A 20,263-nucleotide genomic window follows, 5' to 3' on the forward strand; every position below is an offset into this window, starting at 1 on the left:
TTGTAATTGCGTTGATTAGTCCAATGAAGCAAAACAAGTGGCCTGCTTTACATTAACACAACTTAATGCAGCTCGGAAATGCAACGATTTTTCTAATGAATAATACCTGAAACGGCTTTTATCAGCACATCATACATAATTATTGGTTACCTACGTACTACGGAGCGAAATTAAAATTAATGGCGTATAATTACATAGGTGCAGTACAATAGGGTTAATCAAGAAGCATAAGAACAAACGAGGATAGTAGAACACTTCTAGGGGAAGAATTGTTTAGATGACACGCCGGTGGTTTTATACAGGAATGGTCTACCCATGCGGAACGGCTGCACCACAGAACACGAAAACGTCGTTTGTCACGTGACGAGAGTAGCTGTTCCTGTAAACAGGACGCAATAAACGAGCTGGCTGTGTTTCTGTTGTGAAATCTGTAAAAGTTCACCGCTTCACTATTTAATGGCTGAGCTATCAGCCCTTGTAAACTAAGTACTGCTAATCACAGTGCTACTGCTATTTTCAGTTTTTCGGGCGCCGGGCTCAATCTTGATCATCTGTGGCGCAACCTGCAATTTTGGTCCGAGGTCTCGGCATGACGACGCTACGGGCAGACGTGGTGGTAACTGCGCCAAAAAAGTCTATTACGGATGTTACACCACGACAACGGACAACTAAGCTGTGTGAGTAAGGGAAAATATTCGCTATGGTGTGATCTGAGTGGAGCTTGTTTACTGGTTCTGGGAGCCGCGCGAACATTTGTTGCGTGGCTTGATTATGTGATGCCGCTGCCTTTGCTGCGGCGGACGTGACTTTAGTTAAAGCCGTTAACAGGTTGTTTTAGAGAAGGCTTGCCAAATGATGTCAACGATGTTGCGCTCAACTGTGCCCTGAAAGTTGCTCCTCGTGCCATTTGCAGCTGCGTTTTCCGGCCGTTGTGTTTCAAAACTGATAGAATTCTGTACATAGTGACGTAGTGACAGGTGTTCAGTGCATGTGAACAAGTTCTGTAAACGAAAATTTTCGTACCGATTTTGCCTGCGATCGGTACAAGTCAAGGACTCCGTACTTTCGTTTTTGAATTCTTGAAGAACATCAAATGCGAACGCAGTTTGTGGTTAACCTTTTAACACAGGTGATGACCTGGAAGCTGAAGCATTTCGTGAATGGCGGCTAGCAAACGATCAGCTGCTGCACTTCTACAAAGTCAACAAACATCGGCTTGACGAAATTGATTATGGAAAAGTGGCCGCGTCATTGAGCCCCGTTGTGGCATCCTGCTTTGCTGGCTCATCATGGAAAGATTTTGCTTGTGCTTTGGGTATTCCCGCCTCCGAACTGGAGGTGAGTGTATTATTCTTTACGCTTTTGCGTGGCGTAGAACTCTGGTCCCCTGATCTCAAAACTTCATAATTTTTTCAGACCTGCGTACATAACCTGTGACTGTTAACATGACCTGTAACAATTACTTTCATAACCCTCCTTACGAATTTTCTTGATCTCTGACTGGCTGTATGCCATAATGGTGATCAGACGACAATCCAGAGTGACTGCCCCAAGTTGGCTACTTAGGAAAATATCTTGCAAATGATTTGGTACCAGTTTGTGTTCATTCATTCATTCATTCATTAAACAATAAGGTTCGTATTAGTAGATGAGCATCATTAACTCCATCAAAGTGACTGTCTGCCCATGGCTTAACATTGGTGAACTCATTTACGTTCTCCTATTTGCTAAAGTTATGCAGAAGCCTGAAAAGTGGAGGAAGGTTCGCTTATTGACATCCACTTAAATACAGCACAAATACAGATCTGTGTTTCACTACTTATGTGGATTAATTCGGTTTTGCCTTACCGTCTTCTGCTCTCCTGCTTAGCTCAGAAAGAAATCGACTAAGAAAAATCTAGTGCAGAGCTTGAATTCCAGCCCACATTTAACAAAACATTATCTCTGCAAAGCTTCTTTCTCATTAGAACCCCTTTTTGGTTTCCTGTAGATTTTTAATTGGCTGGTTAATTACTCTTTTCTAGTTTTATATCTTAACCAAAGCTTCAGTGTCCTTGCAGGCCTTACATGACCAACATAATTAATTGGATTACGTACCCCCTAAATGTGGTCATCTCTACACTCCTAGGACTCCTGGTCAACATTACAATGTAGGTTAACTGATAAATATATAGCACTGTGCTATGATTATTTCATTATTTCAGCGTATTTCTGCATTTTCTAACCTGTATGTGGCATGCCTTCTGTCTCTGAGCTCCCAAGTCATTGCTTGGTGGGGTAGGCATATTTAATTACTCCTTATTTTCCTCACTGGTAACATGCATAGCTAGACATGTAGTCATGATTGTAGCCGTAAATTTTATGCAAACTATCAAAGACAAATGAAAACAATATAATCAGATGCTAAAAAAAACAAATGTCAATGAAGCAAGCAAGTTTATAAAGGCGAATAAAGGTGAATGAGATAAGTACACTATTGCATTTTTATATGAACAGTTGTTTAGTGTACTTTAGCTGTAGCTTTGACTAATGATCTGTCTCTGTTACCAGGGTGTGGAGCAGCGGGCTGAATGGTACAAGCTGATGCCCCTCCAGGTAGCATTGCAGTACTTATACCCCGCTCTAAAGGCCTGCTCAAAATGCTGCAGTCTCGGCCACCTGGTTGACATCTTGAGAGAGCAAGGCCGCTTGGATGTCCTCAATAAGATCTCACAGCAAGTTAAAGGTGCGGGAGAAGTGCTGCAGGCCATTAGGCTGTTCTTACCTTGCTACACATAGCTTCAAGCATAGCCTTCCATCCATTGTTTCACAGTTCCAGCCCTGTTTCACTGAAATTAAATAGGAGCCAATGACTCACCATGGTGACTCAGTGGCTATGATATTTTGCCACCAACCATTTGGCTATAGGTTCAATTTTATGTAGTATTTTGATGGACTGGAACATAAAATGCTCTTGTGTGGTGTGCCTTGAGAGAGAGAAGTTCTAATGAAAAGTGCAGAGGTTGGCCAGAGGAGCATGTCCTTGGCCTTCACACAGGTGTAAAGGATGAGCAGTGATGATGGCAAATTAATAACTGTGTGCTTTGGATGCACATTACAGAACTTCAGGTGGTCCTTAGCACTGCATTATGATGTCTGTCATAGCCGTTGGGTTGCTTTGTGAGTTGAGCTTCATAAATAAAACAGTCATTGGAGCCAATGGTCGGTGGCAGACATCTTATACCTGCCATCACCAGAGGAGAACGAAGGAGGGACAGTAGAAACACAGTGAGATCATAGGAGCAGCCTGATTGGTTGACTTGAGCACTGACATCATTAACAAAATACTCCTGACAATTGGAGAATGTGTGCACGCCAAGGGGGAAAAAGAGGGCAGTACATCTGAGCACTGTCAATAGCAGTGGTGCCACAGACTAGAGGGCGTGCCAAAATAGAAAGGGAGGGGAGTGGAGGCAGAGGTTAGCACCACTGTTGCTGAGGTACATAAAGAGAAAAATCAAGCTACAACTACATCACATAAGCATATAATACCACTTGTATTGTGGTTTCAAATAGTTACTCTTACAAAAGGAAAAGCTGAACAAAGAGCAATAATCCAGCATCATGTACATGTCAAGGTGCAAGGGCAGCTGAATGACTGTCAAGCTTGAAGGTGCATGTGAGCATACAGACATAACACTGCACAATGACACAGTGCCGTGCCTGTGTGTTCATGTACTCTTCTCACATCCTCATCTTGTTTTTCGCTGCAATAGTATTCCAACACGGCATGCAAACAAGTCTGAATTGCTATCCTGCAGTTACTGTCACTTGAGCCAACATTCAGAAGCCCAGAAGAAATGGGTGTTGCAATTGGCTAACTGTACTTGTTATTGCTGGCATTGACTTATTACTGCTAGCAAAGCACCTTTGGGAATAGTCTACATGAACAGAGAAAGGGCCACCATGGCTACAGTTTGTTGGTAGTGGCCTGTTGTGGCTTTGACAGCTTTAGGAGTGGTAACATATCAGGTTGCTACCCAAACATGGTGATAGTGTGGCCAAAATGTTTGTTAAGATCATGTGGCTTGCATAGCCATTGCTTCTGTCAGCAAGGCGGTCTCTGCTGGTAACGCCACAATAAATTAAGTTAGCAGGGGTAATGAAAATAAAATGAGCAAGGTTCTCTTAGTGTACTCATGCAAGGTATTAAACAAGAAAGCCTGGTCATAAGAAAGTTGTTGCTCAAAACATATATAAAGTCCATATTATGTCATTGCATCATCATGAAATAAGATGCAAATCACAATGTAATAAGCGTGAGTGCCCAGCACAATTGCATTTGCCGAAATCAGATATTGAGCGAGGTTCATTTTCAGCGACATAAACTTTTTATTGAAGTGGAGAAAGGCATTTGAAGTGAAAATAGGCTATTTCAGAATTACATTGCCGCAAAAAGTACTTGAATGCATTCAAAATAAGCGGAATTATAGGCAGTCAAACACGGCCTTTGCTATGCTGCTGTTCCTTCTTCAATGCTTTGCACCGCGAAGGCAACGGCGGAGCGGGATGTGCCCACAACACTCTGCTTTTTAAATGTGAATGTGGCGCGCAGTTAAACTTTCATTCTGGATGTTACTGTAGACGCCATGACTTCCGATTTTGGTGCCTACAGTGCACTAAACTTAAGCCAAACGCAGTTGTCCTCAGCGAGCCTTAGTGTGCTTAGCCAGTAGACTCATGGTGGCACGCTGTGGTGGCCGCAGTATCTACGCTACGTAGCCGATCACAGCTGCCAATAGCAGCCACATATGGGAATCTGCTTTGTTATGAAATAAAGGCTTCTGTTGAAAAGAGTGTGTTTGGGAGAAAGGTAACTTTGTGCTCCACTTGCGAGCACGCACCACATACAACAGCAAAACTTGGCTGAGATGTTCACAGCAGCATATGCTACCCACGAACTATGTTATTTCACCAAGCCCAAGGGGTGGTTCAGAGCCCCTTTAAAGAAGACTGGCTGTGTCATTGACTAGGAGGACAGCTACAGCTCATTCCTGGAAGTCGGAAGGGTTGTGCTTGTTGTAGTTCTTTATTTCTAATAAGGAATATTCATACGGCATCACATATGCCATTTTGTTGTCATATTCGGAGCTTCCACTGTGGTCCTGAAGATAAGCAAATCGAGTTAATATGTAGATGGTGGCTGTTCAACAATATGGCAGCCTCGATGACATGAGCTCACACTCCCCATAACAAGGGTGTGTAGGCCTAGAGAAAAGGAAGGGGGGATTAAAGTAGGAAATGTAAGCTGGCAGCTGGCAAATGTCATCTGGCAGCGTGTGCAAAGTCCAGAAGACTCCAAATGCTGGCGTTAGAGATCATCCATATCCGGTAGGCTTCCAGGTCTGCTGCTCGTACAGGAAAGATAGCATTTATGGTCTGCCAGATGAGGACCAGATGGGGGGTTGATGAGCATCCACCCAACCCGTCGAGACTGAGCAGCGGGAGCATGCTTGAAGGATTCGGTTGCGATCCCCTCTCTGGGACAGTGCTGCTTAGTTAGACTGAGTGATGATGCAAGAGTTAAACCTACATTGCCACTTCCTGTTATGCAGGGTTTCTCATGGAGCCCCCTTATGGCATCTGCTGTTTCGAGGAGAGGCTTCACCAGAAGTTAGAAGACCTGCAGAGCCCGCTTTCGTCGATCGATTCTGGTGTATCCAGCCTGGATTCAGAAGTTTGTCTCAGTGGCACCACAGTCAAGGATAGCATCCTTATTGGGTCTGCCTCAAGGCAAGCTGCGCTGCCTTTTCCACCAAATTCAAGAAATGGAGTATTTGTTCCTGAAGTATTTTCTCCTGAATACAACAGTCACGGTACACTTCCAAGTAAGTTTAGAGTGATGTAAAGCTGTAATGTGGCTTTTCATTTTCGTTTTTTAATATATTACATGAGCATCAATTGCCCATTCGGTTTTGCCTTAGGATAGGCTGAGGCAGTGAAATTAATGAGCATAGTTGCCAACTGTTGTTTAGCAGAACGAGGGGGGGGATGAAAATGTTAGAAGAAAATTGGGCAGATTAAGTAAACGAATCTTAATAGTCTAGTTATGTTGCCCTTCATTTTTTCACTGCATTCTGCTTCACTGTAAGAATGAACACATTGTGATGCTCAAAAATGTAAGAGCATCTTTCATTCACCAGTTGCACACCCCAGGGTATGTCACCATGCAGTGCAGCTATCACTCATGCAACCCTGACTGCACAGTGCTGTCAGTTTTAGACTGTGTTGTGTGAAATCAGTTTAGAGATCTCTGCCTGCATGCAAACTTGCACCGCTTACCACCAGATGCCCGCATTGTTCGCAGAGCTGTTATGTAACTTAGCAAGGTGGTCGACTAGGCTAGTTCATAATTCATAATGAGCCCATACAGCACGAGAGGCAACGTGAACACAAAAAACAGGATAGGGCAAGTGCTGACTTCCAATCGACAATTTATTGGTAGGTATGTAGCGTTTATACATGTTTACAAAAGATTACGTGAAACATTTTATATGAAAAACGATCTAAAAAACAACTAAAGGCCCCTCATCAGTCACTGTCACCCGCTGCACATGGTTCTTTCTTCGAATCTTGTGTATTTATCAGATAAGGCTACCAATGGCTCGGTCACACATGCGCACGGTTCTCAAGCCACTTGTGCTGCTTCGTTAATCACGCGTTTGTTGCTAAGCTCGCTTTTCCCGCTCTGCATTGCTGCACGTGTGGCTGTGCGCCATACTTCAAGCCCATTTTGAAGTGTGGACACTTCAAAGCATGCAAGATTAAAATTTGAGATTGGAGATGAGATTTAAATATTCAAGAAAGTAGACCGAAATACAGAAACTGCTTTCTTTGGCATTCATTATGGCAATTGGAATAAATATTCTGTCGTACTTTGGGGGTCCATCGATTTTGCTTGCCAGTCATAAAACTGACATCTTGATTGCAAAGTTGTTGAAACAGCAGCTTGACGTCGTTACATGTCGTGTCTGGGTTAAACATAAAAGCTAATGCCTCCCACTATTTTGTGCCCTAGGTTTCACAAATCACAACACTGACAGTTCACCTCTCAGCAATGGTGAATGCAACCAAGACGAGGAATCCACCTGCGAGTCTCTGATTGATAAGATACTGCCAAAGGTGAGCACTGTTGCATCTTTGCACCGATAGGGATTCCAAAGACAAGCTGAAAGGGTATGTGAAGTTTGTGACAGTTGTGAGCTCAGGCACTCCTTTTGTTTCTTTATTTTAACAATGGCATTGTGGTGCAGGTTTGACGTCATTTTCTTTTTTGTGAATATGGAATAATTTGATTTGATTAGCAAAAAAAGTGCAATGAGTTAGCGTTGTTTTCAGGTCTTATGTCCTGGAAAACATTGGCCAACCAAACAATGAGAGTGTTAGAAAAGTAAAGCAGTATATGAAAAGAAAAACTTCATAGAAAAACATTCTATTTCATTTTTACTTGGCCAACAATCGAAAGGCTCAATAGCAATAGTGCACGATGAACTTGAAAAAGGGGGTACCAGTGAATACACTGGTACCCCCTACAATACAATCGCGAAAGGCGCGTTAGATGTTCCCGAACCCACATGAGTATGTGCCATTGAGCTCGGACCCTTTCTGCACTATCACCAGGATCCCCTTATATATATCACCCTTTCTGCCCACATGATGATTTTTTCTTGTGACGGAGCCTGCAAAAATTACAGAAGTTAGTCATATACTGCTTTTGCTGTAAAAGGTAGCAAAATGATGATTACCGAGTAGACTCATTTGTGGGCGCTGTAGGAATGTGTGTGAGGAGTGGTGGCGTGGGTGAATAGATAGGGGGGGGGATTATGCCGCTTAATTGTTGGGGCGGGCCCGGGCCACCCCTTGGGTACGTGCCTGATACACTCAGTCTGCTCGATGTAGTATTGTTAAAGGATACTCTGCACTTATAAGCGCTCATTTAGAGAGTGTGTAGCTTTCTTTGAAAACATCAATGCCGGCTGGATACTTACATAACTGAGCAAGGCACGTTACAGTATTGTGGGGGCTGTCACTTGTTGCCCATTTGGCAAAGGGTCAAACAAATGTAGCAGCATAGGGATATCACAACCACCACCTATAGGTCATAAACAGTACTTACAGAGCTACCACTATACAGTAAAATCTTGATATAACAATTCGGACGGGACCGCCAAAAACTGTTTGTTATTCTGAAAGGTCATTATAGTAAAAGCCCCAAAATGAACCATTCTGCCCATCAACCCATCAATTCGTAAGTTTTCACTGTTTGAATTATCCTTGCAAATGTCACTGTTGGCTCTTGGCTCATGCAGTTGCTAATTTCCATAAATTCTGCAGCCACACACCACTGAAGTGCCGTATAGTAAGAGTGACGTGCACAAAGCAGACACTGACGCTGAGAAAACTACTGACAAAAAAGAAGCTCCATGTCAGTTCCAAAGTGCAACGTTTCTTGTTTGTTTGTTCTCACATTCCTTGCTGTGGACACCGCAACTGTCTCACTTAAGGCAGACACCTGAACTATTGCAGAGTGCAAGCGCGCGTAAACAAACATCCTCCAGAATGTGCAAAGTGCGACCATGTGGCATCCCCGCTGGTTACACTTCTCCACGCGGACAGCTATAGCACAGCCACAGAAAGAAGTAAGAAAGAAAGAGGCATGCATAGAAAGAACGACGAAAGAAGGAAGAGACGCACCTCCAATGCTAGGCGACACTCGCCTGGGCAGGGCATGTGCTCGCAAAGCCCGATGCGTCGTTGCCTCCGAAATAGATTTCGAAAAAATTCTCTCCCACTTTTTTTTTTTTTTTTTTTTTTTTTTGCACACCGGCTCAGGTTTTCCAAATCCATGCTGCTGTGAGTTTTGGCTGCCATGAAAGATGCACAGAAATCTAAGAATTCCCAGATTTCAGAATATTAGTTTGTAGTACTGAGGCGTCTTTAACATGACACGGAAGCTGAATAACAGTCATTATTCTGTAGTTTGTAGTACTGAAATATTTTTACATCGAAACCATAAGAAGTCAGCTGGGGATTTCTGAAAAGATTGTTAACCTGAACAGTCCATTAACATGGTGTTGGTAGGAACGAGATTTCACTGTACTGTACTGTATTTCACCGGCAGCCTTTGATCAACAACGATGACGTACCAATGTTGGCTCTGTTCCCTGTCACCGCTTCACGCTTTTTGTGTCAAATCGCCATGGCCAGAACTGGACTACAAAAGCAATTTCCTTCATCCTGACTGCTTATTCTTTAGTTCAGGTCCTTAGGTAGAAGGTGCATGAACTCGTCCCCTGAGGTAGGCCTAATATTCATAGAACGAGATTAACACAGACTCAAACTCAATTTGAATGACTGGCAATGGCTTAAAATCACAAATTTCAACTTCACAAGGACGTTAATAAATTACGGGGTTTTACGTGCCAAAACCACTTTCTGATTATGAGGCACGCCGTAGTGGAGGACTCCAAAAATTTCGACCACCTGGGGTTCTTTAACGTGCACCTAAATCTAAGTACACGGGTGTTTTCGCATTTCGCCCCCATCAAAATGCGGCCGCCGTGGCCGGGATTCGATCCTGCGACCTCGTGCTCAGCAGCCCAACACCATAGCCACTGAGCAACCACGGCGGGTACAAGGACGTTTCAACTCACTTTAACCACCAAATAAATATTGGGTGTCCCATCTAACTTAGCCAAGCTGCTAAAAGAAAATAATAATAAAAACATGATCTGACAACCTAACACTGTAGGTCTCATATAGTAAAACCTCGTTAAACTGTACCTGCTTAAATAGTAGTCTCTTAAAAGTACTTAAGTCAAATCCCACACTCGGCAGCCATTGAACATAATGTGTTTTGTATCTGCATAAACCACACCACATACTTGCCAACCCTCCCGATTCGCCCGGGAGACTCCCGAATTTCAACTGAACTTTCTGATTGTACGATCACTGTCTTATATCTCCCGAAAAGTTGTCTCTGTTTGCGCAATAATGGTTTTTGCAAAACCGGCACCGCGGAATCTACAGCCACATCATAATCGTCAGCATCACCAAAAACAGCCGCACTAGCGCCATCAGTATCATCAACTAAGCAGCCGACTACGGTGCCTAGTAATCCGACCAAACCCAGAGCCAATGTAGCTGAGTAGAACTTGTTGCTGGGCAAGTTGGCTGGGATCTAATGAATACATTGTTGCGCCAAAAAAGGAAAATAAAGACTTGGGAGGGAGAGTACGAAACGACAGATTGCATTTCATGCATGCCTTCCTCCATGGTGCATCTTGTTGCTGCTGCATGTGTGTATGATTAGTGTTGGCTAGGCCGTGTGTGTGCGGTGCACCGTGTAATGTTACAATCCTCGTGTGCTTGATGCCATGGCGCTATCAGAGCCCAAGAAAGGGTATTTGCAGAAGTTCTTTCGATCTTATACTTCTGAATTTCCATGCTTTTTGACATCAAGAATAGGAGAACATTTTGCAGTTTGTACAATATGGGGATGCGACGTCAGCGTGTCTCATGGTCGCAAAGAAGACTTGAAACTGCATGTTTTCACGGCGAAGCATCAAAACTACGTTCGCACAGCTGAGCAGCAAGACAACATAGTGAACTTTCTCCGGAACAACTGCAACGACAGTGTCATATGTATGGAGTGCCTGTTTACGTGATTCCTCGTCGAACACAACCTACCCGTTAGTGTCAGCGACCATGTTGGGCCTCTTCTGCGGAAAATGTTCCCAAAATGCAACGAGGCGAAGTGTTGTAGATGTGGACACAACTCTTAAATGCAACTCTGAAGAATGTGGAGGTGGCCATCCTGAAATTTATTTCACAGGCATCGCTCTCGAGTGTTTGTTTCTTTATTCAGAGTTTCCCTCAGCTGCTCCCCCGAGATTCCAATGAATCTGCTGAAGACGCTTTAGATGCTCTCGAAGCTGAGTTTACCACACTACAGGCATACAGTCTTCAAGAGGACATTCTGAATGAAGAAAGGTGTAACGTGCAGTGGTCTATGGTTGGAAAAATGAAATACACTGATGGAAAACATGTTTCACCGAGTTGCTAAGGTGATGCTCGATTTACTCATGATACCGCATAGCAAGGCAGAGTGTGAGAGGATTTTTAGCACGGCGCGAAAAACTAGGGCTGAATTCCGCTCATCAATGTGCAACACAACCCTCCAACACTTGCTGCTAGTGAAGGGCCATCAGTCTGGACCATGTTTTGAGCAAAGCTACTCCGACAAATTTTTGAAATGAGCAAAGTCTGCTACTGCAAGGTCCCTGCAGAAGGACTCATCGAACACTGCCTGAAAGTTTAAACGAAACGCCCCCCCCCCCCACCCCCCCTTTGGCGTGAATAAGAAGGCTCCCGATTTTTTATCTCGCCAGGTTGGCAGGTATGGTCCCAGCTTATTGCGTACGTATCGGTTAACACATAGTGTTTCCACTTTTCGTCGTGAAATCGTGGCAGTACGTCGGCCCGGCAGAACGAGCCTCATAGATAGGAACGGCCTCCAAGCACAAATGCAGAGGGCACTTGGAAGGGTGAAGCCACATCAACGTCAGCATCACTTTGGCGCTGTGCCAGAGTCGGAGCGTTGTGGCCCGTGTTGTGATTTCGAGCAAGCTAGGACAAAAATCGGGTGCCCAGCATAAAACAAAAATTGGACATCGTTCATGCTGTCGAACATGGCATGAAGAAGTCTGTGCTGTCATGCGAGAGGGACCTACCATTGACTACGGTGTGTGGCATGTGGAATGCGAAAGAGAAATTGGTTGGCAGTGCTGCTGTGACCGTGAAAATATGTTGGCTACAAAGTTCGACTTTTCGAGATTCGAATTTTCGCCATCATTGCCTCTGTTATTGCCGAAGGGTCACCTAACGACAGTGATGAGGACAACATGGAAGGCGACAGCACGGGTGATTCAGGCCCAACAGTGGCAGATGCTGCAAGTTACGTCAGCCTCATGCGGGTGTTCGTCGAGAAGAGGGAGCTGGCGGAAAAGCTGGCTCGTAGCTTGAGCGGGTTTGAGGCCGCCGTCGTCACTGCTAACCCACCGCGGCATCAAATGAAAATAACATACTTTTGCCGCGTGAAGTACTGCATGTTTCCTGCCCTTTCATCTCACTCTCTCGTAGTTTCGTTTTTGACAGGTAAGTGGGCAATCTCACGCCATTTCAGTTAAGCAGTGCTACTGTTTATCATGTTTTCTGAGCTCCAGCCAACTACAGCTTAAAAAGGTTTCACTGTAATCATATCTTGCACCGCGCTTCTCTTTTCCTTACCTTTCCTTTTTTTTTGTTTTTCCTCTCTGTGATGTTTTCTTTCAATGGTCGATTTCACTGAAGCTGGCAGCTCGTTTCGTCCGTCCCTCTGTAGCCAGAATGACGCTGCTGCGCACAACAGGTCAACATTGTTCTTCAAGCTCCTGAGGACTATTCGAGCTTCTGTGCACATGCTAAAAGGCAGAAGGAGTGCGTAAAGCCGTTACAAAAGCCACACAAACACCACACTGGCCAGCTGCTGCGCCACTTGCTCGCTTGCTGGGTACCCCTCTGAACTGGTGGTGCCACCATGTGGTCACTGGTGGCAGCGTATGAAGCTCTCCCATCATGTGACAGAGAATTTTAAAAGGTATCAAAGGACTCTAGTGTTACTGTTGCGTGATTTTAGTGCTTGAATTAATTTACGGCTAGTGCTGCGCTGCAGACTGAAATTTCCTTTTTGATAAATGTGACAGACAACCGTTTGGTTTTTGCAAACTCAAAATTTAAGAATCCTACAGGCAGTTGCAAACATGTCTTATTACGAGCCTATGTCATACTCGTTCAAGAAATATGGTGTAGTATATTAAGGTTTAGCTATTTTTGTACTGGTATAGGCTAACCTGAGCCCGAAGCAAGCAAACTTGGATGTTCACTGAAATTATGAATTCAGAAAAATTATTTCACCCATGAGACAAGGTGTAGGAACTCTAACATTCCGACTTGACATTCCATGATTGGTCTGTGTTTGCTCTACAATCTGCATCTGCTGAATGAATGTGACATGTTGGGCATGTATATATTACACTGTACAGGCTACACGATTTAGCTATTTTGTTTATTGATTCCTTTATATTGTAATAACTCTGAGTTTTTCCACTGTAAGAAAATGTATGTTTACTGTACCAATCACGCTAACACACTAGAAGGTGCTTTTTTAGTTGCTGTTTATGAATGTTTTGACTGTTTCCCTGTTGCCAAAACATGTGTCATTGAATGTGCTTGGTGCTTCATCCCTGTAAATTTTAAAGAGGTTGAAATCTGTGCTTGTTGCTGAGCACCATCATCTGCCCCAACCTTTTGTGATAGTATGTACAATTGTTTATGCCAGGTAAGGGTTTTTTCCCGGAGCAGCAATCTTATTTATGGGCAAATTTAATTTCCCCAACATCTTCTGGTCAGGCATGTGTCCTTTATTAACTTCGGCTTCCACAGAATCGAATGCATATATATCAACATATGTGCAGATTTCATTCAACTTGAACCAGGTTGTTACTTCTCGTACAGCCCTAACAGGCACCACGTCATCTCTTTTAGATCTTGTTCTGACATCATCAACAGCTATATCTAAGGTTGCACACTCACCCGGCTTGAGCGATCACAATGTCTTGCATTTTTCCATTAGCCTGACAATTCTACCATTGCATAACAGTCTTAAAACCATTCATGACTATAAAAATGGCAGCTTCACCGCCATCGACAACGAACTTGCTGTTTTTCTTTATTCTTTCCTGCTTGATGTCAGCGAGCACTCACTGGGTACTAACTGGAATAGTATATACAAAAGGAAAATTCAAGATCTTGTCTACCAGTTATCTTGTGCGTTTTCTCGAATAACAATGCTTCTTGGTATACTAAACTTTTGAAACGCCTAAGAGAAAAAAAATGCCTTCTTCGCACAGTTAAGTGGACAGAACACCAGGCTGAATGGTCTGCCTACACTGAATCTGCCGTGGCCTACTCATCTGCGATAAACACTACTAAATTTTGACTTTTCAGTGCTACGTATCCTCTCGAACATGCTTATAAAAAATCCAAAAGGCTTCTGCAACGTAGTAAGGCCTAGTGAATCGAAAATTATATTGCTTAGCACATCTTCCTTGTGAACCTGTACCACGGCAGTACCACGTTCAGTAGGCAGACCATTGCGGGCACGCCCTGCTCTGCTGTAGCCTTCGCAGTGCAAGGCATTGAAGAAGGAATGGAAGCACCACGAAAGGGATCATATGACATTTTTGATTGTCAATAACTCCACTGCTGCTGAAGGCATTAAAATACTTTTCATGGCAAGGTATTTCTGAAATAGTCTATGTTAACTGGAAATGCACTTCTCGGCTTCGATAAAAAGTGGTTCAGGGCCCCTTTAAACTTTTCTTGGTTGTTGCCATTGCTCTACTTCCGTTGGTTAGCACATAGACTGCCTTTTAAGTTTAAGCATTCTTGTCCTTGCTGCTTAGTGAAATGGTGCAACTTACTCTGTGGATCGGCCATGAATCGGGTGTTGAAAAGACTGTTACAGTCAAACCCACTTATAACAATATGCAAGTGCCACAAAAATTCCATTGTTAAACCAATAATTGTTATAACAACCAGGTTGCATGAAAAAAGCAAACTGGGGGGATGGCAGAGCTGTCGTGAAAAAACTATAATGGTGGAATGACGGCTGCCCTTCCCTACTACCTTCCTCCATCCGGCTGCTGATTGTATTGACTCGTTTAACTGTTTAACTTTGCTTCCTACACGCTCCGATCATGTCTAACAAGCCGTGGCTGTTAGCGTCAAGGCTGGCACTGCTTTAACAACTGCAAAGAAGGGTCACAGAGGGCATCTGACATGCAAGCTCTGTGTAGGCATTGCTTTGGTAGCCCCAAAAGGGGCCTTTTAAAACATGCAAGAAGGTTGCCGTGCAAGCCTCTCAGCTTGAGAAGTTCAGAAGAAACGCTGGGGTGAGATCACCACAATCATCTCGCCACATACTTCTCAGTGTCTTGCACAAGAAAACCCCATGTCTGTCAGCCTTGCTTGCTTTACTCGAAGCTTGCCACCATCTTTCTCCAAAGCATCCAGGTGCCCCACGTGGTGCAGTAGAAGGTCCCTCTCGAAAATGAAGCCCCGGAGGGACTGAATCATCCGCAGGGCCTCCTGTGAGGACAACATTGAGGCAGCCTGCCCTACCGCGCCATCGCTGCCGTCGTCGTCACTATCCGATAGAAGCACGTTTACGACGATCGCCTCATTGGTTAGAAGTTCTGATGTTCATAATGTGTCGTCTGCATGTAGAAACTCTTCGAATCCTGAAGCATCCTCGTCAACTGCAGACCAAAGTTCAGGCATCACTTTGTCAATGGAAGCTTCGCAGGCTTCGTAAAAGTCACTGCTGCCTCGGACAAACCATGCTTTCCTAAAGCAGTTCCGCACCATAGAAGCACTTACTTTGGATCACGCACTAAAGATAAACTGCACGGCCATCAGTAGATTGATTTCTAAGTCCCTGCTTGTCCACGTGGCCATGTCAGTCAACAAGACTAACTTGTTCAGGGTGCAGCGATGATACAGGACTTTATAATTGGTGATTACGCCGACGTCTATGGGCTCCAAGCCTGCCGTCATGTTTGGCGCAGGAAAAAAAACTTCTACACTTGAGAGCTTAGACGTGGAGTAGTGGGCACTACAATTATCTAGAATGAGTACCACCTTCCTCTTAGATCACTCGATACGTCGATCGAACTCCAAGAGCCACTCATGAAAAAGTTCTTGTATCGTCTATGCCTTGTGGTTGTGACGGTAGCCCACCGGTATCCTGGCAGCACCGCGGAAACGACTGGGAATTTTTTATTTTCCAATGGCAAATGCAGGGCACTTGTCGCTCCCGTCCATGTTGGTGCAAAAAAGCACAGTAAGGCGCAGCCTGCTGTTTTTGCTGCCCTTACACGTGTCTTCTTTGAGTGCATACATCTTGGATGGCGACATTTGGAAGAACAGTCCTGTTTCATCGTCAGTATATACATTGGTGTCATAGTTGTGGAGGATGCGGGACAGCATTTCCTCCACCCACTGCTGCTTCGCCTCCACATCAAGCAAAGCTCCCTTGCCAGTGACGGCTTTGTAAACAATTGTGTGCCTCTCTTTAAAGCACTCTACCAGCCACCACCTGGCTGGAAGTCCACAGTGTTGAGGAGTAGGGCAAACTGCTTAGCCTTTGTGGCCAGAATTGGCCCAGTGATGGGCAAGTTCATGGCATGGGCACCGAGAAACCACTCATAGAGGACCTCTTCCACCTCCTTATAGGCACCTTGTCGAAAGCGTTTGCGCCGGTTGTCCAGTGAGCAGCTTTCCTTGTCTAAGCTCTCTGCCAAGTGGATGATTGTCGACACGGTCGGTTGCGATAGTCCATACTTCTTCACCAAGTCGCACACTTTTTTTACTGTCTTTGTAGTCAATCATGATACTGCACTTCGTTTCAAATCTATACCATGCACTTTCTTTTCACCGGCAACATTGTGCATTACTGATGATCAGCGGGCGGATCAGCCATCTTCCGTTTCGGTGGCAAGTCACATGAGGTGGAAAAACTGCGTGACCAGGAACAACATCGACGCAACCAACAAAGACGAGCATGTGCAACTTACTCCATTGGCAGAACTGCACAGAATGAGGGACCAGCGGGCCAGCAAACAATATGGGAGCAGCGCTGTCAGCTAAGTTGGCGCAGTCCATTTGTGTTTCGGAGGGTGATGCAGCATAGAGCTATGGGTGCAGCCCATGTTTGGAGGGGTGGGAGAGCGACGGGAGAGAAGCCCACGAGGCTAGCAGTGCCGAGTAGGCTGGAAAACAGGTTCTATATTGTATGAGTGCACGGCGGCCATTGGGTTGGTGGGAAGTGTGCAGTGGCATGAATTTTTTTTTTTTTAAGGACCTCACATTCCGTTACCTTTCAGCATGGACACCCAGAAGCCAGACTTCATCTTTATAACCGATAATGGGGCATGGGGGCATTGCAGTAAGCAGGTTATTTCACCATAGAAAACATACAAAATGTGATGGTGCAGCAGCTTCTCATTGGTATAACCGATATATTGTTAAAACCGGTATCCTTATAAGTAGGTTAGACTGTATTAGCATTCTTTTTTTTTTCTCTTTTCTTTTTCTTCTTCTTTTTATGTAAGCTGAAATGAAATAAGTATCTTGTTTAACATTCTTCGCGTGCACGAGTGTGTGATGCTTTTTCTGTGCTTGGCACGTACCAACAGAGGGGATCAGCCAAAAAGCATGTCTTCGTGTTGATTACGATGATGATGTTATTATTTTAATAATATGGCATATACTCACGAGAAGTAGGCCAAGAAGTGGACAGTACATATCTTGCCGACACCAGCTGGCTCTCTTAAGATGATCACCATGTGTTGCTGATGATTATAGTTTCCATACTACGACACGTACCCACAATGGTTCCGGGAACTGGCCAAAAACAGGCAGTACATCTCGTGCCAACACCAGCTGCCTGTTTTTGAGATGATCGCCGAGTGTTGATGATGGTAATGATTTCCATACTATCATGCATACCCACAAGGGATCCAGCCAAAAAGCACATCCACTTAGCCAAAATGGGGTATGTGCCAAGAACTGTATGCCAAGAAGTGGGCAGTACATATCGTGCCAATGCCAGCTATATCTTTTTTTTTTCCTTTTACTTCTGTTGCAGACGAAGCTTGACAAATTAACAGTTCTTGTGTGCCATGTCGAAGAGGACATTGATCTGGCTCAAGATCTGGCCAGGACCTTGGAAACTGAACACGAGTGCTATGTCCTCACACAGGCTGAGATCCTGCCTGCTATCCATACGGATCCCACACTGATTGAGGATTTAATTCAAAAGGTTTGTGAAATCTTTGCATTACATAAGGTTCCCTTTCGTGCTTCATTTTCTGTTCACAGCACTGGATGCACCTGCCTGCTGCATTCTACTTGCAGACTATCTGCAATGGTCAAGATATTTTCTCTTTTTTTTTCCTGATGGAGGAGGCAGAGAAGGCTGCCTGTAATGTAGAAAGCATGAAGACTCTTGCAGCATAATTCCAATTCATTACTTATTTTGCTGAGCCATATCAAAATTGTGTTGCTTAATGATTCTACTTGACTCATCTAATACTGTGCCTAGAGACCGCACTCACACTGCCACCAGCTGCTACAATTGGCTGACACTACAATGTATGACTTTAGAAAGTGGTGCTCGCCATCAAGCAGCCACTGGTAAGGCATTATGAGAATCTTAAGCGAAGGCACTCTGTCATTTGCTTCACTTACAGCCTTCACTTGTGTAGGATGTGCCTCATCTAACTGGTGTCGGGCCTTTCTTCTACTGTCTTAGCTGAGACAAACTGAGATGGCTCGGACTATATGTATCACTGAATAGTTTTCTTCTTTCAAAATAAAATTTCTCACGCATTTTTGCGTATGTTTACTCACGAAATAACACATGAAACAATGCAAGGTGCATTGTTTCGTGTGTTATTTCTTGAGTAAACATTTGCAGTTCTGAATAATGAGTACCAATTTTTATAATTACAACGGTGATTTGTAATTTTTGGTCTTGGTGGCATGTTTTGTCAGTTTGCACTGAAATAACGCTGTATCTTTTTATGCATGTAGTGCACCGGATGGTTGTGTGCATGTCAATCCTGTTTGTATAAATATATGGGTGTTTCTATATAATAAATTCAGTTGCAGGTTGGTGCTCCTTCTGTCCCTTCTTTCCACTTAATATTTCTGCACCAATGCCCACATTTTAAATGCAAGCCGCCACACCCATCTTCATGCCACGCACATTCGTCACACACCTTCGTCGAAGCACTCAAGCAGCCATGTGTAAACATGAACATATGTCTGGTATTCTGACCAGATGTACGCGAGAGCAAGTTGTTGTAGTCCACTGACGGGAACCAATGATTTCTTTAGTATGCCGGGGACATGTACGCATACGGAAGGTTGAACCATCACCCATGGTGGTTTGACGGGGTGATATGGAAGGGCATAGCCTGATGTTATGTGGGGTAGATGGCAGCGGAGTGCACTTGTGAAACTGCTGTCCGGTCGCTCATGTAGAACCGACGTCAATGGATGGCAATGGTGTCGTGTCAGTAAGCGTAAATACACACGAAGTGGTTCGTGGGACAGGTATATCGGTAATGGGCATACGTGGGCTTCCTCAATTGTGCCTTTGTTGGAGGAACGCCGTGGCAACCCGAGGCATATCTTTAGTGCCTGCGCTTGGACGCTCTCTAATGTCCGTAAGCAGGAAATGCTCAAGTTTGAGAGTATCGGAAGGCTGTATCGAATGTAGCCTACGAAAAGAGACGGATAAAGTCTTAGTAATGAGCCTTCCGTGGGGCCCCATTTCATGCCTGTTGCGAAGCGAAGAACATGGCAAAACAGATTGAGTTTTTGCTTCAACATATTAACATGCCTCGTCCATGACAAACCGCGGTCGATGATAATGCCCAAGAATCTGTGGTGGGAGACATAAGGTATTATGACACCGTTAATGGAGATCGGGTAGCGGCAGACGGATTTGGGCGTGAATGCAACCACAGCACATTTTTCGGCCGCTAAGCGCAAACCCTGACGCCGTATGTATCGTGAAGTAGATGACACAGCCCGTTGTAATTTCGCACGTAGTTCTGGGCGTGTTGTTGTAGCGTGGGCGTGTTGTGGGCGTGTTGCGCATATCAGGTTCTGGCCCTGCAGATCACCGAGCTACTTTCATACGCTCAAGAAAAACACCACCGCATAGTGTTCCAATGGATCCCGGGACACTGTGGGCTCAACGGTAATGAGATGGCCGATGCTGCAGCAAGGCACGCCCTCAGCAATGGCCTGCGAACTGTAGTGCCATTCTCCAGACCGGACATCACATGCCTCCTGTCGGAATTAATGAGGAGTGCGACGAGAAGATACTGGGCCCAGCCAGACGCTCGTCACGTCCGCCTTAAAAGCCTGGATCCCGATATGAAATTTCCTATTCTGCGTGGAATTCCACGCCCTCATACATGCCTGATACACAGACTGCGATTAGGCGTCGCCTTCACGCGCAAATATTTGCACATTATTGGACGGACAGACTCCCCGGACTGTTCAGTGTGTGGCGCTGTAGAGACTATAGAACATGTGCTCGTGGTGT

At 44.6% G+C, this 20,263-nt stretch overlaps 1 protein-coding gene across 3 annotated transcripts in view; it reads left to right on the plus strand.

The window, feature by feature from the left end:
* LOC126537168 (uncharacterized) overlaps positions 1-20,263 on the plus strand; it is a 30,206-nt gene that overhangs the window by 277 nt on the left and 9,666 nt on the right. For 2 of the 3 annotated variants that reach the window (XM_050184351.3, XM_055073759.2), the window contains exons 1-6: positions 1-677; positions 1,130-1,338; positions 2,551-2,725; positions 5,595-5,867; positions 7,058-7,161; positions 17,789-17,962. The exon at positions 1-677 is cut by the window's left edge and continues 277 nt beyond it. In XM_050184351.3, coding sequence (XP_050040308.1) covers positions 590-677; positions 1,130-1,338; positions 2,551-2,725; positions 5,595-5,867; positions 7,058-7,161; positions 17,789-17,962 — 1,023 coding nt within the window. In that variant the 5' untranslated portion in view covers positions 1-589. Of the gene's footprint in view, positions 682-1,129; positions 1,339-2,550; positions 2,726-5,594; positions 5,868-7,057; positions 7,162-17,788; positions 17,963-20,263 lie in introns of all 3 variants that reach the window. The other variant, XM_055073758.2, reaches the window with a different exon arrangement.

Source organism: Dermacentor andersoni, chromosome 4 (genome assembly GCF_023375885.2).
Source record: "Dermacentor andersoni chromosome 4, qqDerAnde1_hic_scaffold, whole genome shotgun sequence".
NCBI lineage: Eukaryota > Metazoa > Arthropoda > Arachnida > Ixodida > Ixodidae > Dermacentor > Dermacentor andersoni.